The sequence below is a fragment of the Sander vitreus genome, unplaced genomic scaffold, assembly GCF_031162955.1.
Source record: "Sander vitreus isolate 19-12246 unplaced genomic scaffold, sanVit1 ctg393_0, whole genome shotgun sequence".
NCBI classification, from domain to species: domain Eukaryota; kingdom Metazoa; phylum Chordata; class Actinopteri; order Perciformes; family Percidae; genus Sander; species Sander vitreus.
In genome coordinates this window covers 38,073-55,000 of record NW_027595518.1, presented here as the reverse complement: position 1 = coordinate 55,000, position 16,928 = coordinate 38,073, and the positions used below count along the sequence as shown (strand labels likewise).

Here is a 16,928-nt window from a genome sequence, read left to right as displayed (position 1 = left end):
TGTGTTTACAATCCATTTTATTGATCTGTGCTATATATACAGTATCTCACAAAAGTGAGTACACCCCTCACATGTTAGTAAATATTTCATTATATCTTTTAATGGGACAACACTGAAGAAATGACACTTTGCTACAACGTAAAGTATTAAGTGTACAGCTTGAGTAACAGTGTAAATGTGCTGTCCCCTCAAAATAACTCAACACACAGCCATTAATGTCTAAACTGCTGGCAACAAAAGTCAGTACCCCCCTATGTTAGATTCCCATAGAGGCAGGCAGACTTTTATTTTGAAAGGCCAGTTATTTCATGGATCCAGGATACTATGATCATGATAAAGGTCCCTTGGCCCCCCCATCATCACATACCCTTCACCATACCCCCCCCATCATCACATACCCTTCACCATACCCCCCCATCATCACATCCCCTTCACCATTCCCCCCCATCATCACATACCCTTCACCATACCCCCCCATCATCACATACCCTTCACCATACCCCCCCATCATCACATACCCTTCACCATACCCCCCCATCATCACATACCCCTTCACCATACCCCCCACATCATCACATACCCTTCACCATACCCCCCCATCATCACATACCCTTCACCATACCCCCACATCATCACATACCCTTCACCATACCCCCCCATCATCACATACCCTTCACCATACCTAGAGATTAACATGGTTGTATATCAGTTAGTCTAATAGCTGGTTTGATTTCCATTGAGAGATGATCTTATGGAAAGTACCCCATGCCAATCTCTAGGTATGGTGAAGTGTGTGTGTATACTACACATATATATATGGTGACAAAAACTTCAAAGTGTAGAAAAAGAACAAATAAAACGATGACATTTAGAGCCAGTAAAACTCAAAAGTTGCAGGTCGACGCGAAGACAACACAAGGCTTAACTTAGGGCTGCACAACATCAGGAAAACATCTAATTGAGATTATTTTGGCTGATATTGTGATATGATTCACGATATTGGAGGGAATGATCATTTTTGTATCATTATTCTTATTTTCATTGAGGTGTGAGAGCCTGTGTGTGAGAGCCTGTGTGTGAGAGCCTGTGTGTGAGAGCCTGTGTGTGTGTGCGCCTGTGTGTGTGTGCGCCTGTGTGTGTGTGCGCCTGTGTGTGTGTGCGCCTGTGTGTGTGTGCGCCTGTGTGTGTGTGTGAGAGCCTGTGTGTGTGTGAGAGCCTGTGTGTGTGTGTGTGAGAGCCTGTGTGTGTGTGTGTGAGAGCCTGCCTGTGTGTGTGTGAGAGCCTGCCTGTGTGTGTAGCTGTGTGTGAGAGCCTGCGTGTGTGTGTGAGCCTGTGTGTGTGTGTGTGTGAGCCTGTGTGTGTGTGTGTGTGAGCCTGTGTGTGTGTGTGAGCCTGTGTGTGTGTGTGTGTGTGTGAGCCTGTGTGTGAGCCTGTGTGTGTGTGTGTGTGTGTGTGTGTGTGTGTGTGTGTCTGTCTGTGTGTGTGTGTGTGTGTGTCTGTGTGTGTGAGCCTGTGTGTGAGCCTGTGTGTCTGTGTGTGAGCCTGTGTGTCTGTGTGTGAGCCTGTGTGTGTGAGCCTGTGTGTGTGTGAGTGTGTGTGTGTGTGTGTGTGTGTGTGTGAGCCTGTGTGTGTGTGTGTGTGTGTGTGTGTGTGTGTGTGTGTGTGTGTGTCTGTCTGTGTGTGTGTATGTGTGTGTGTCTGTGTGTGAGCCTGTGTGTGTGAGCCTGTGTGTGTGTGCTCCGCTCTCTGTCAACATGCAGAGAGGACAGATAAGCTTGAGCTTACTCGCTCTCAGGTACCGACATTTGGTACCGTTTGATTTAAAGTGAAAAAGACAAAAGGGATAAAAAAGACAAGAAAAAGACAAAAAAGGGATAAAAAAGACAAAAAAAGGGATTAAAAAAGACCAAAAAAAGGTTTACTTACTTTAGAACGGTTTGACACTTCATTTGCCTGTAACAAATACTGCATCCAACCTGCGATGTGGATATTTGTCCATATTGATTTTGATACATTGCTATTAGTAGTGTAGCCCTACTGTCTTCCTGTTTAAATGTCGGGCTGTTTGATTAATTCCTGAACAGGAAGTGTAACTTCTCTTCCTGTCTCTCAGTGTCTGGCCCTGGCTCGTCTCCATCCTCAACAGCTTCCAGCCCAAAGAGGACGATGTGTCCTGTTCCTCAGGTGGGAATTCTTTACTTAGTTCAGTGATCGATAGTTCTGATCCGAATCCTCTTCGGGTTACAGTCACAAGGAACAATTATTCAGTCTGTTGTTTTGTTTTGGATTTAGCCACCCTTTCAGAATAAAAGCTGCTGTTCCTGTGAAGGCAGGGTTGCATCTACGGGGGACATTCATGGCCCAAGATGTTTATTTAATTAATCGCCAACCATTTTCAGTTCAGTTTGGGTCATTTTTTTAATGTAAAAACAGGTAAACTTGTGTGATGTCAGCTTGTTAAATGTGAATATTTTCTAGTTTCTTCTCTCCTCTGGGAGAGGAAACTAAATATCTTTGATTTGTGGACAAAACTAGACATTTTCTGACATTTTAGAGACCAAATACAACCAATCCATTCATCCAGGAAAATAATCCACAGGTCAATTCCCCCTTTCTCATTAATTGATTGCCATCATGGTTTAGTTGTCTCCAGTTAAAAATGTTAGGCTTTTAAATTGTTATAAGACAGACAGACACACAGACATATACTCACACACACATATACTCACAGACACATACACACACATATACTCACAGACACATACACACACACACATATACTCACAGACACATACACACACACATACTCACAGACACATACACACACACACATATACACACACATACTCACAGACACACATACACATACACACATACTCACAGACACACACATACACACTCACAGACACATACACACACGTATACTCACAGACACACACACATATACTCACAGACACATACACACACATATACTCACAGACACATACACACATATACTCACATACACATTCACAGACACATACACACACACATACACACACATACACATTCACAGACACATATACTCACAGACACATTCACAGACACATACATACTCACACACACACACAAATACTCACAGACACATACACACACATACTCACAGACACATACACACATATACATTCACAGACACATATACTCACATACACATACACACACACACATACTCACATACACATACACACACACATACTCACATACACATACTCACAGACACATACACACACACATACTCACAGACACATACACACAAATACTCACAAATACTCACAGACACATATACTCACAGACACATTCACAGACACATACACACACATATACTCACAGACACATTCACAGACACATACACACACATACTCACAGACACATACACACAAATACTCACAGACACATATACTCACAGACACATTCACACACACACATACACACACATATACTCACAGACACACACATACTCACAGACACACACATATACTCACAGACACATACACACACATATTACTCACAGACACATACACACACATATACTCACAGACACATACACACACATATTACTCACAGACACATACACACACACATACTCACAGACACATACACACACATACTCACAGACACATACACACACATACACATTCACAGACACATATACTCACAGACACATTCACAGACACATACACACACATATACTCACAGACACATACACACATATACTCACAGACACACACATACTCACAGACACATACAGATATACACAGACACACACACACACACATACACACACACACGCAGTTATTGTGTCGCAGTTTGTCTCGGTTTCAGAACTGTTACACCCCTTGTATTTTTAGAAGTATCTTGATAGTTTAGTCCTGTAATGTTTGCATGTCAGATGTGTTGAAGCTGAAGGTGTGTTTGTTTTACCCGCAGTGACGCCACTGCCAGAGGAGTTTGAGTTGCAGGGTTTCTTGGCACTCCGGCCCGCTCTGAGGTAATCCACTCCTTCATCCTGATGCATCCAAATTCCACACTAACATGATATTTAGTTCCTAAAACAGTATGGGAGATGTTTAAGTATGTCCGTAACAGGGTTTTCCTGGCTCAGAATGGGCCTTTGGTGGGGGGACTACGCACGGCAGTTAGCATGATATTTCTGACAATTTGATGAACAAAAATGAATATTATGCTTGAGTAAATAAAACCCCAATTAATATTTAGATGAATCACCGGGAGAGTCCGGTACTCACGAAATAAAAGATTAGCGCTCTTATTCAACTTTATGTTCTGTCTGGAAAATAGCTTTTAAACACATTTTGAGAAGATTTGAATAGCTGTCTTTGAACAAAACACAATGCACTTCAAAGTGCTGAACAGTGAGTGAAAAACAGCAGACAACAGGGATAAAAAAGACAAAAAAAGGGATAAAAAAGACAAAAAAAGGGATAAAAAAGACAAAAAAGGGATAAAAAAGACAAAAAAAGGGATAAAAAAGACAAAAAAGGGATAAAAAAGACAAATGGGGATATAAAAGACAAAACAGGGGATAAAACAAAGACAAAAAAAGGGGATAAAAAAGACAAACAGGGGATTAAAAAAAGACAAAAAGGGATAAAAAGACAAACAGGGATAAAAAAGACAAAAAACGGGGATTAAAAAAAGACAAAAATGGGTATAAAAAAAGACAAAAGCGATTTAAAAAAAACACGACCAAGAAAAAGCATTTAAAAAAAAGACAAACGGGGATAAAAACACTGCCTCAGGGATCCCCCAGTCGGAGCTGGTTATAAAAGGGTTAAAAAAGACAAAAAAACGGGATAAAACACAAAAAAAAGAGATAAAAAGGGATAGAAAAGACAAATGGGGATATAAAAGACAAAAAAGGGATAAAAAAGATTAAAAAAAAGGGATAAAAGACAAAAAAAGGAATAAAAAAGACAACAAAAGGGGATAAAAAAAGACAACAAAAGGGGATAAAAAAAGACAACAAAAGGGGTTAAAAAAGACAACAAAAGGGATAAAAAAGACAACAAAAGGGATAAAAAAAAAGGCGATAAAAAAGACCAAGAAAAAGGATTTTAAAAAAAAGAGACAAAAACGGGGATAAAAACACTGCCTCGGGATCCCCCAGTCGGAGCTGGTTAATGTGGCTCGGGAAAGGGAAGTTTGGGGTCCCCTGCTGGAGCTGCTGGCCCCGCGACCCGACCCCGGATAAGCGGATGTAGACGGATGGATTTTGAAGTCTTGTTTTTTTTGGCGTTGGAGATTTTTCTTTGGGGCTGGCTAAAACCTCTTTGCACGTAATGCCTTTTATGCAGGAAGAACCCTGCCTATCCTTAGTATGAAACCAACCGTACGTGAAGTGAATAGTACTTATGCAGTATGCAAAACACCGGACACTACGCCAATGCAGTACTAACGACAACATTTGAAACAAACGGACAGCAACCAAGGAAGCTCAAAACGCTTCAGTTTTAATTTCTACATATTGTAGAGTCTAAAATAAGGCCTGTCAAAGACGAAGAGTTCAGTTGAGCAATGTTTACTGAGTCCAGCATAAGAGTTACAACACACCTGTGGATTCACAAACAGAGACTAAGTTTCCCTAGCAACAGACATCAAGTCAGAGCCCGGTCCACCAAGTTGTCCTCTGAATTATGAGCCCTGATCTGTTCTCTCTCTCTAGCTTTTGTCCTATCCTCACAGGGGGGTGTCTTCTTGTTTCTTAGGCAGAAACTGTTATCTTACACACACACACGCCAAGGTCGGGGTCTCCGTGTGGTGCAACTTCCTCTTCCGTTCTCGCAACCTTCAACCAATGCACCTCTGTGCCATAAAAAATATTTTTATGACTTAAGCTTAACTTTCTTTGCACCAGCGGTCACCCAGAGTACTTTTAACCACTTCCTCAATGACTAACGCAGCTCTTTTATGCGACGAGCACATACACACAATATTTAAAATCTGTGATTTTGTCACATGCGACTGTTGGTCTAGGTATTCACCTTTTTCAGTCATTTAAACATCTGGCGATGCCCCTAAAAGCTGAGGTCGGTAGGGGTTACCTTGGTTTACGTGTCTCCAACGGGCAAGGATTCTCTCAGGCAAGCAACATTGAAAGTTACAGCTCAGTGCGTCCAAAAAAAGATCCACACTGCTGTTCACACAGAAGTGTATGTTGAACGATAATTTTCGTGTTGAGTCCGTAGAGCAGAGGAGGAGATTTTCAGACGCAACCCGAATGATTCCCATGTTCTGTTTCTGAGCTTGAGATGATTATTCATGGTTTTATATCATCCCGCCTTGATTACTGCAACTCCATTTTAACCTGTCTCAGCAAGTCGTCCCAGGACCGTCTGCAACTGGTCCAGAACTCCAGACCAGGTCCAGCAGGATGTCGCACATCACTCCTATTTTATACTCTTGTTCTGACTTATAAAGCTTTGCATGGTCAGGCACCTGTTTATATCTCGGACCTGCTCCATCCGTACACTACTAACAGGACCCCCAGGTCTTCTAACCAAGGACTACTGTGGCTCCCACGCACTTGCTTAAAAACTAAAGGTGACCGTTCCTTTGAAGCGGTGGCTCCAAACATGTGGAACGCCCTTCCTACTGTCTTAGTTCTGGGTACTGCTTTGGGTTTTATGTTTTAGTCTTTGAAATGATTTTCATTGGTCTTTCAATTATTTTCTGTTGGATCTTACTGTATTTTTACAAATGTTTATCATGTGAAGCACTTTGTGACTTTGTCTATAAAAGGTGCTATATCAAAAATGTATTCTATTCTGTTCCAGGTCGCTGGACTTCACTAAAGGGCATCAGGGCATCCTGGTGGACCGGGACGGCCTGCCGGTCCACACTCGGCACCAGAGACTCGTCAGTCTGGGAAAATGGGTGGCCGACAACCAGCCGGGGTGAGCGTGGATCTGCTCTGTCACACAGACAGTTAAACAAAGACTAGGGTTGGGTATCGTCTGCTTTCTGCCCCCAGAGTCAGAACTAAACAGGGGGAAGCAGCGTTCAACAGTAGCCTGTTGCCACAATTCAGAAAGGCACAAACGCAAACCATTTCTTTTCCACAGTAGATCAACACACGTTATTCTTACTCCAAGCTTATTCCCTTGTTGAACACCTCCGATCTTCACTCTTCACACACTACACTCCGATCTGCACACTAGTGTTTACCATTTTCTGCAACAGCTGAATTCCCACGGGACTTCAGCGCGAGAGAGCTGGCCTTCAGTTACGCTATTACTGTGCAAACCACAGGCGTCATTTGGACTGTTTCCATGTAGCTACATAGTCACTGATATGGTCATAACCACTTCAGTGCTCAGAAACCCTGTAGTACAGTATCCACATTCAGTACATCAACAAAACACAGCCAAGCAACACAGATTAGAGCCATGTGCCATGCCATGCAGAGCTGACTATATCTGACTGTATCTGACTATAATGAAGACAAACCCTCTGTCTCTTGTCTCCGGTCTGCAGGCTGATCCAGTGCAGAGTGAGTGAAGACGGCCTCCTCGTCTTCGTCACTGACATTCCAGAGCAGGCCATCGAGGAGCAGCAGGAGAAGGAGCCGCCTGTGCTGCAGGAGTCGTCCAACGCCGAGCAGACGCCCAACGACAACGCCGGCAACTCGGGCCTGAAGTCGGTGCTGTCGGCGGGGAAGACGCAGAGCGCGTGGCCCGACGGCAGCGACCGGCCCGTCGTCACCTTCAAGGAGAACATCAAACCCAGGGAGCAGAGCCGCGAGCCCACCAGAAACCATCACCTGAAGGACAGCGGCAAGGAGCGCCGAGACTTCACCAAGGGCAACGGGGCTGCTGGGAAAGGAGAGCTGAAGAGGGACGCCAAGAGGAAGAGCGAGCTGAAAAAAGCCGGTCACGAGAAAACTACTGACGCTGTGAAACAGGTAGACAGTAGGGCTGGGCGATAGGGAGAAAATCAGATATCACGATATTCTTGACCAAATACCTCTATCGATATTGCGACGATATTCTAAGGTTGACTAGTGGTGCTTTAACAAAATATCTTCACACTTAGATTTTAGATACATAATCATCAGTAATGTGGATATAATGTCTAATGGGGAAAAGGCAAATAATAGAACAGTTACAACTGTTGTCTGGTAAGTTCAGAAAAGTACATCACTTTACTGTAATGCAGCCTTGAAAACCAGGAAAAGACGCTTATGTCATATTACGATATCCAAAATCTAAGACGATATCTAGTCTCATATCACGATAGAGATATATCGATATATTGCCCAGCTCTAGTAGACATGCAAACATGTTACTGACAGGGCTGCTCATTTAACCCTTATGTTGTCTAAATGTCTATATCAGAAATATGGGTTTCTTTTTAACTACCGTATTTTCCGGACTATAAGTCACATCAGTCAAAAAATGCGTCATGAAGAGGAAAAAAAACATATATAAGTCGCACTGGACTATAAGTCGCATTTATTTAGACATTTATTTCACAAAATCCAAGACCAAGAACAGACATTTAATCTGGAAAGGAGAGTTATTAAACTACCCAACAGCCCCCAGAACAAGGGGCTGAATACGGTAGGTGTCTCTACGTTAACGTAACGTAACAGCTCTGTTGACGAGCCTCTCCCAGCAGCACGTTGTTCAAGCACCCATCTGTGGACTCCTTCCTCCAGCTCTGGCCATCTGGATTTCAGCGCGACTAGCTTTCTTTGTTTTCTTCATTGCAGTGAGACTAACCTTTTCTCCAGTCCCTCACAAGTTTCTCTCTCACTCCAAACTCTCCTTCTGCTGCTCGATGACCGTTTCCGGCTGCGTGTTTTACTACCTGCAGCTTCTTTTCTTTCTCAGTTGTCTTTAGGAGCAGCATATAGTCGTCACAAGCCTAGAGCGCCTCTCGCGGCTGTAGACGGTAATGTTTTCAGCATGAAATAACATTTAAAAACATGTTACATTATATATATTTTGATATATATAAGTCACACCTGACTATAAGTCGCAGGACCAGCCAAAGCATGAAAAAAAGTGAGACTTATAGTCCGGAAAATACGGTACCTCATTTGGATTACCCGAAAAACGACACAGATGATTCCATACAATGCACTTACAAGTACAAGTACGCAAATACAACAAAAGATTGGATCTCTACTTTCATTGAATTTTGGGTGTTTTGTTGACATATACCAGTCTGTGATGATCCTTCCTTTATTATTAGTCTACATAATTCATACTTTCTGCGTTTTTTAACTCAAGAATTAGGTATAATTTCCTATAAATGAGGTTTTTTATTGACCATGAATTCCCAAAATAAGTAATAAGTGTAAAACTAGTTATGAGTTGGTGTTGGTGGTGTTTATACACGGTAGTGAGAAGAAGCATTAATCGTCAAAAAAGCGCCAAAAAACATTGAATAAAGCGCCAAAAGTGTCCAATTATTTTCAGACAACACAAGCGTTAAAGGTCCGGAGGCAAAGTTCACACTGTTTCATATTCTCATCCTGTGGAGCAAACCAGGTTTAAAACCAGAGTCCTGAGTCCTTTTTTTAACGCCACCACCGACGTTTCTTTCTGCAGCTCCGAGCTGCTTTTTGAAGTTGAAAAGGGCTAAAACAACATCTCGCTCTCGCTCTCTCTGTCTCTCTCTCTCTCTGTCTCTCTCTGTCTCTCTATCTCTCTGTCTCTCTCTCTCTCTCTCTCTGTCTGTCTCTCTCTCTCTCTCTCTCTCTCTGTCTCTCTCTCTCTCTCTGTCTCTCTCTCTATCTGTCTGTCTCTCTCTCTCTCCATCTGTCTGTCTCTATCTGTTTTTCTCTCTCTCTGTCTCTCCCGCTCTCTATCTCTCTGTCTCTCTCTATCTCTCCATCTCTCTCTCTCTCTGTGTCTCTCTGTCTCTGTCTCTCTCTCTCTCTGTCTCTCCATCTGTCTGTCTCTCTCTCTCTCTCTCTCTCTCCATCTCTTTCCCTCTCTCTCTCTCTCTATCTCTCTATCTGTCTCTCTCTCTCTATCTCTCTATCTCTCCATCTGTCTGTCTCTCTCTCTCTCTCTCTCTCTGTCTCTTATCTCTTTCTCTCTCTCTCTCTCTGTCTCTCTCTGTCTCTCTCTCTGTCTCTCTTTATCTCTCTGTCTCTCTCTCTCTCTGTCTCTCTCTCTATCTGTCTGTCTCTCTCTCTCTCCATCTGTCTGTCTCTATCTGTTTTTCTCTCTCTCTGTCTCTCCCGCTCTCTATCTGTCTCTCTCGCTCTCTCTCTCCATCTCTCTCTCTCTCTGTGTCTCTCTTTATCTCTTTCTCTCGCTCTCTTTCTCTCGCTCTCTATCTCTCCATCTGTCTGTCTCCATCTGTCTCTCTCTCGCTGTCTCTCTCTATCTCTCTCTATCTCTCTCTCTCTCTTTCTCTCTCTGTCTCTCTCTATCTGTCTCTCGTCTCTCTATCTCTCTCTCTCCATCTGTCTGTCTGTATCTACAGCTCTACACCGGCAGGTAATGCGATTTAAACACAAATGATTCAAATATGATCCTGCGATCAAAGTCACACAAATGGCTTTGCATCTGATCTAAAACAGCACGTTTAGTGGACTCACACTGAAGGGGAACATTTGCCCGTTTGTTTCTCGCTTAATGCTGGACCAGTTTCAAAGATTGTTGTTCTCGTCGGTGACTTAGACACAAAACATGGGGAAATTAAGTGAAGTTACCTTGTTGAAGCAGCCGGTGACGATGTTTTCTCTGGTTCAGGTGAAGGCGCAGACGGAGCTGAGGAAGACTCCGGTACCCGAGGCGAAGAAGACTCCTGTCACTCAGACTCAAACCACCGGCTCCTCCCAGTTCATCCCCATCCATCACCCCGGAGCCTTCCCACCGCTGCCCAGCAGACCTGGTACAACATTAGAGCTTCACTCATTACTCACTTAATCCATTAGCACATCTAATAGGATTGTAGCCTGACCAGCCAGACCCACATCCAGATGATGGGTCTGGGAACTCACCATTGGCTGGGCTCAATCAGAGGGGCGGGATAAACGGTTGTCTTTCAAATTCTCTCTGCACGCAATAGGATAGCTCTCCAACCAACCAGAGCAACGAAGAAGGTAGCAGAGCTAGCTTAACTCCAAGTCTTCCAAAGTCGATTCCAAAGACCGCTGTAAGCCAGCAGCAGCAGCAGCCATAAGCCCCGCCCACCGACTCTATACACGATGTGATTGGCCTGACTAGAGTTTGGTTTTTTTCAGCTCGCAAGCCAACGGAGAGTTTCTAGACGACCCTGGAATCGCTTAAAAAATTACAATTCCAGTAGAATTGTTTCTTTATTGGAATTGTTTGGAATCATTTAAAGGATTTGGTTTCAAATCCGATCATTAAAGGTCCCATGGCATGAAAATGTCACTTCATGAGGGTTTTTTAACATTAATATGAGTTCCCAAAGCCTGCCTATGGTCCCCCAGTGGCTAGAAATGGTGATAGGTGTAAACCGAGCCCTGGGTATCCTGCTCTGCCTTTTGAGAAAATGAAAGCTCAGATGGGCCAATCAGGAATCTTCCCTTTATGACGTCATAAGGGGAAAGAGAGACATCATGGCTTTCAAACGAGCAAAGTGGCAGTTGGTCAAGGCCACACTTATAGATACAGTATTAGGGGACCACTAAGGTCTATATAAAGAGACTTCAGATACAGTATTAGGGGACCACTAAGGTCTATATAAAGAGACTTCAGATACAGTATTAGGGGACCACTAAGGTCTATATAAAGAGACTTCAGATACAGTATTAGGGGACCTCTAAGGTCTATATAAAGAGACCTCAGATACAGTATTAGGGGACCACTAAGGTCTATATAAAAGAGACCTCAGATACAGTATTAGGGGACCACTAAGGTCTATATAAAAGACTTCAGATACAGTATTAGGGGACTACTAAGGTCTATATAAAGAGACTTCAGATACAGTATTAGGGGACCACTAAGGTCTATATAAAAGAGACTTCAGATACAGTATTAGGGGACCACTAAGGTCTATATAAAAGAGACCTCAGATACAGTATTAGGGACCACTAAGGTCTATATAAAAGAGACTTCAGATACAGTATTAGGGGACCACTAAGGTCTATATAAAAGACTTCAGATACAGTATTAGGGGACCACTAAGGTCTATATAAAGAGACTTCAGATACAGTATTAGGGGACCACTGAGGCCTATATAAAAGATACTTCAGATACAGTATTAGGGACCACTGAGGCTTATATATATAAGCAGCCAAAGAGCACCTTGTCATGGGACCTTTAACCATAGTCCTCATAAATCTACCAGAGTTTAGAACGCCAACACAAAGGAAGGGGACGGACATCCGGCAGAATTTCCATCGTCACCGGAACTATCCTGTAAATGAGACGTTTTCGATATAGACTGTGTTGTGTCTGACTCCTGTGTTGTTCCTCTGCAGGTTTCCCTCCCTCAGCCTACGTCATCCCTCCCCCGGTGGCGTTCCCGGGGCTTCAGGTCAACCCGGGCTTCAACTTCTCCACCGGAGTGTCCGTGCCCGGGCCTTTCCTCCAGCAGGGCGTCCACACGCAGGCCGGCACGCAGGCTGGCAAGCCATCACACATTCCCTACAGTCAGCAGCGGCCCTCTGGTCCCGGGCCGGGCCCCGGGCCCATGAACCAGGGTCCCTCCCAGGGCCAGCAGTCCCAGAGCTTACAGCAGTCGGTGCAGTTGCAGGTGCAGGCCATGAGCCAGCAGCAGCAGCAGTCTCCAACCAAACCGGGGCAGCAGGTCGGGATGGGGAAGAGTCCGCCGCACCACCCGGGCCTGCAGCAGGTAAGTGTCTCTCTTTCGGGTAGGGGGAGGGGGCACGGTTTAATAATGGAGTAGATATTTATTGCCATTTGCACAGGTACAGGTGCATTGTAATGTTTGTGCGTTGCTCTAAGTGTCAGTTTTACAAAAAATATATAAGAAATGCAATGAAAATATAAAGTAGAATAGCCATAACAGCTGTTCAAACATACATTGTGTAAAAAACTGAAAGGGCTGCAAACTCCGCCCATACAGCTGACGTATTCATGTGACGCTTCAGAGGAAAGGGCGTCTCATCTCTCTAAAAACACATTTCCTCTCTCCTCCTGTAAATTCCTTGCGTCTCTCCCGTGCCTCCTCAGTGGGAGGGTCTAAGACGCGAGGAAGGGAGGCAAGTGGAGGAGTCAGGGATGCATTTTAAGGGACATGAGATGCAGCTAGAGACTCCCAGAAGGGCAGTCCTTTATTCCTTCTGGAAGCCATGCCCAGATGGCCAGGTACAGACGACCCTTTCAGCTCCACCGACCTGCCCACTTCCAGAACCTGCAGAACATGACAGGCGGGGACATTGGAAGGGCTCGGCACAGAAATCTGTGAGGCTAAAATGAACCCAACCTTGAATAGCGGACCGAACAACTGACCACTGGCACGTGGGGAGATTCATCCTTTTAATTCTGTTTTTAGTCGAGCATTTGAAGACTGTAAAACTCTCTGGAAATGTCTAATTGTGTGTGTGTGTGTGTGTGTGTGTCTCTCTGTCTGTGTGTGTCTCTCTCTCTGTGTGTGTGTGTGTGTGTGTGTGTGTGTCTCTCTCTGTGTGTGTGTGTGTTTCTGTGTGTGTGTGTGTGTGTCTCTGTGTGTCTGTCTGTCTCTCTCTCTGTGTGTGTGTGCGTGTGTGTGTGTGTGTGTCTGTCTCTGTCTGTGTGTGTGTCTCTGTCTGTCTGTGTCTGTCTGTGTCTCTGTCTGTGTGTCTCTGCGTGTGTGTCTGTCTCTGTCTGTGTGTGTGTGTCTCTGTCTGTGTGTGTCTGTCTCTGTCTGTGTATGCGTGTGTGTCTGTCTGTGTCTGTCTGTGTCTGTCTCTGTCTCTGTGTCTCTGTCTCTGTGTCTCTGTCTCTGTGTCTCTGTCTCTGTGTCTCTGTCTCTGTGTCTCTGTCTGTGTGTGTGTGTCTCTGTGTGTGTCTCTGTTTGTGTGTGTGTCTCTGTCTGTGTGTCTGTCTCTGTTTGTGTGTCTCTGTGTGTCTCTGTCTGTGTGTCTCTGTCTCTGCGTGTGTGTGTCTCTGTCTGTGTGTCTGTCTCTGTTTGTGTGTGTGTCTCTGTCTGCGTGTGTGTGTGTGTGTGTGTCTCTGTCTGTGTGTGTGTGTCTCTGTCTGTCTGTGTGTCTCTGTGTGTGTGTGTGTGTGTGTGTGTCTCTGTCTGTGTGTGTGTGTGTGTGTGTCTGTCTGTGTGTGTGTGTGTGTGTGTGTGTGTGTGTGTGTGTGTGTCTCTCAGCAGTACATGCAGGTCCAGGACCAGCCGGCCCAGATGTGGAACCAGGCTCAGGCCGCTCTGCAGAAGATTCCTCCGATGCAGATGTCCATGAAGCAGCCTCAGCAGCAGCAGTTCTACATGGCGGCCCAGGATCCGCTCAAACTGTACGAGCACCAGCTGCAGTCCAACATGGACAAGAAGATCAAGTACCCCAACGTCAAGATGCAGGACTTCTACTGGGAGCCGTCGTACCGGATGGGCGAAGGGCTGGCGGTGATGGCCGACAGGATGAAGAGGCCGCCGCCGGGCGGCATCTGCCCGGAGCAGGACGGCCCAGCCGGGCCCCGCGGACCCCCGTTTGAGGTGGGTAAAATCCAACAGTCAGAGCTTCTCTTTTCTCACCTAGTTTTTTCTTTTTCTTGGTTGTCTCTTTTGTGGTTGTTTGAGTCAGGTTGGATATGAAAAGTTGAACATTTTGAGTGAAAAAAGACGGAAAATATTTGAAGGTTGGCAGCTCTCAGGAGACGGTGAAGGAGGAGCTTCTGTCTCTGTGCTTCTCTTTTCCTTCTTAGTTTTAATCTTCTCCTGGTCGTCTCTTTTCTAGGGGTGGCACGATTCTCCAAATCCTCGATTCCATTACATTTTCTATTCTACGGTCACGATTCTCGATTTTTACTTTATTTTTAGACTAGACTTTTATGCAATATAATATCTGACCTTTGTTTGCAATGTGCCACATCACATTGTCAAATATGAAACATGTATTAACAACATAATGTAACAATAACATATCTTCAGTCAATCGGAAACTTAGTTTGCAGACAATGCCAGACGCTCGCAGACGCTCGGCCTCACAGCGGCTGAGCAAGAGAGCAGAGAGGAAGACTCAGCAGTCCCCTAACATGTTGCTCTCTCTGATATAACCAATATAAGCCGCTCTGTTTAGGCTACAAAACGTTCAAGCAGGCTGACATTCAACCGTGCAGTTTTGTTGGGATTAAGCTATAAGCAGCTAGCTGCTAGGCTAATGTGCACAAACACACAGAATATGGTACACGCACGTAGCAGAGCTTCAAACTGTGTTTTTTTTTTTGTCGACAACGCAAACTGGAAATCCAAAATACTTCCACACCAACGACTTTAGTGAAAGAGGAGGGGGTTCAAGTTCTGTTGATAGGTGCTATCTGCAGACTGTGTGTGTCTGTGTCTGTGTGTGTGCGCGTCTCTGTGTGTGTGTGTGTTGCCATGGTAACTTTTGACTGGCTGTAGCTAAGTTAGAGGAGGTTGACTGTACTTGAACACGTGTTTTTTTTTTTTTCTTTCTGCTTGGCAAGCCGACCAGACGTGACTCTAGTATTCCTATTGGCTTGACATTTTACATTAGCGTTAGCATGAACTGGGGTAGACGCTCCATATTCATGCAGCTGGTAAGAGACATACAGGACATACTGCTCCACCTGTGTGTGTGTGTGTGTGTGTCGGACATACAGGACATACTGCTCCACCTGTCATGTTTTCTCTGTTACATGATAAACTCCCAGCTGCTGCTAATGCTGCTAACGGGTATCGTAGCTTCCCGGCCTCGGCTAGTTTGAAGAAGGAAACATGGAGGACCACCACGTATTCAAAACCCAAAGTCTTGTTCTTCTTCGCCCAGAAAAAGAAAAAGGAGATTGAAAAGAGCAAGAGAGCGTCTTTTTTGGAGCGTGAAGGCTACCGTAGCTGTAATACGGGCTTTGAACTGCGTGGTGCGAGAGAGTTGATTGATATATGACCTCAGCGCTAGACGGGAGAAACTCCCACACACACTGGACCTTTTAAAACACCAAACACAAGCTCTGAACTGCCGGGGAGTTTGTGGAACAGCTGACTGTTTTCTCGGTCCCTTCATCTGTTTTCTTTTTAACTTTCTCCGGGAAATGAAGCTGCCTTCAAGTGCGGCGGAAACCTCCAGATCTATAAACCATCTGACAGAAAACAGCAACTGTGAAATATAAAGTATAACGTGTGCTACATTGGGGGGGTTAAAGAGCACCGATATGTACACCAAAGTTAATTAACGATCCTTCAGAAGTTATTTTTTTTTAACGATGCTCACAGATTTCTCAGCCTTGTTCAGGCGTCTTTCTCTGTCCGACTCTCTGCTGTCATGTTCAACTATTTTCTATAGCTTTTAGATAACTTTTCCTGCTTTCCACCTCAGTCTTACAGGCTTTCCTTTCTTTCCTTCTCTTCCTTCTTTTTACCCCTTTCCTTTCTCCTCTTCCTGCTTCCTCTCTCACCAGGACAACAAGAGCTCGCCTCTTCTCCCTCCTGACCTGTTAAAAACTCTAGCAGATTTTGAGGAAGAGGAGGAGCTGGTCTTTTCTAAGCCTCCTGATTTCTTCCAGGCCTTGGCGAGCCCTCTTAGCACTGCTCCGGGACCAAACATATTTGTATGTAGCACCCTGTCTTCTTCCATCCCCTACACATCCACATCCAGTCCCATCCACACCTAAAGACATACTCTGGCATCCCTACTTACTTTATTTGCACAAAGACACGCACACACACACACACACACACACACACAGGCATGCACAGACACACACACACACACATGCATGCACGCACAGACATGCACACACACACACACGCACAGA

The 16,928-nt window shown here is 44.7% G+C and overlaps 1 protein-coding gene across 4 annotated transcripts in view; it reads left to right on the top strand.

The window, feature by feature from the left end:
• The window catches only part of smg7 (SMG7 nonsense mediated mRNA decay factor), a 31,433-nt gene that overhangs the window by 8,128 nt on the left and 6,377 nt on the right, over positions 1–16,928 (top strand). Inside the window, exons 11-18 of one of the 4 annotated variants that reach the window (XM_078245153.1) lie at positions 2,114–2,184; positions 3,967–4,027; positions 6,831–6,950; positions 7,531–7,957; positions 10,767–10,908; positions 12,467–12,840; positions 14,311–14,649; positions 16,572–16,721. In XM_078245153.1, coding sequence (XP_078101279.1) covers positions 2,114–2,184; positions 3,967–4,027; positions 6,831–6,950; positions 7,531–7,957; positions 10,767–10,908; positions 12,467–12,840; positions 14,311–14,649; positions 16,572–16,721 — 1,684 coding nt within the window. Of the gene's footprint in view, positions 1–2,113; positions 2,185–3,966; positions 4,028–6,830; positions 6,951–7,530; positions 7,958–10,766; positions 10,909–12,466; positions 12,841–14,307; positions 14,650–16,571; positions 16,722–16,928 lie in introns of all 4 variants that reach the window. The other 3 variants (XM_078245152.1, XM_078245151.1, XM_078245150.1) reach the window with 3 other exon arrangements.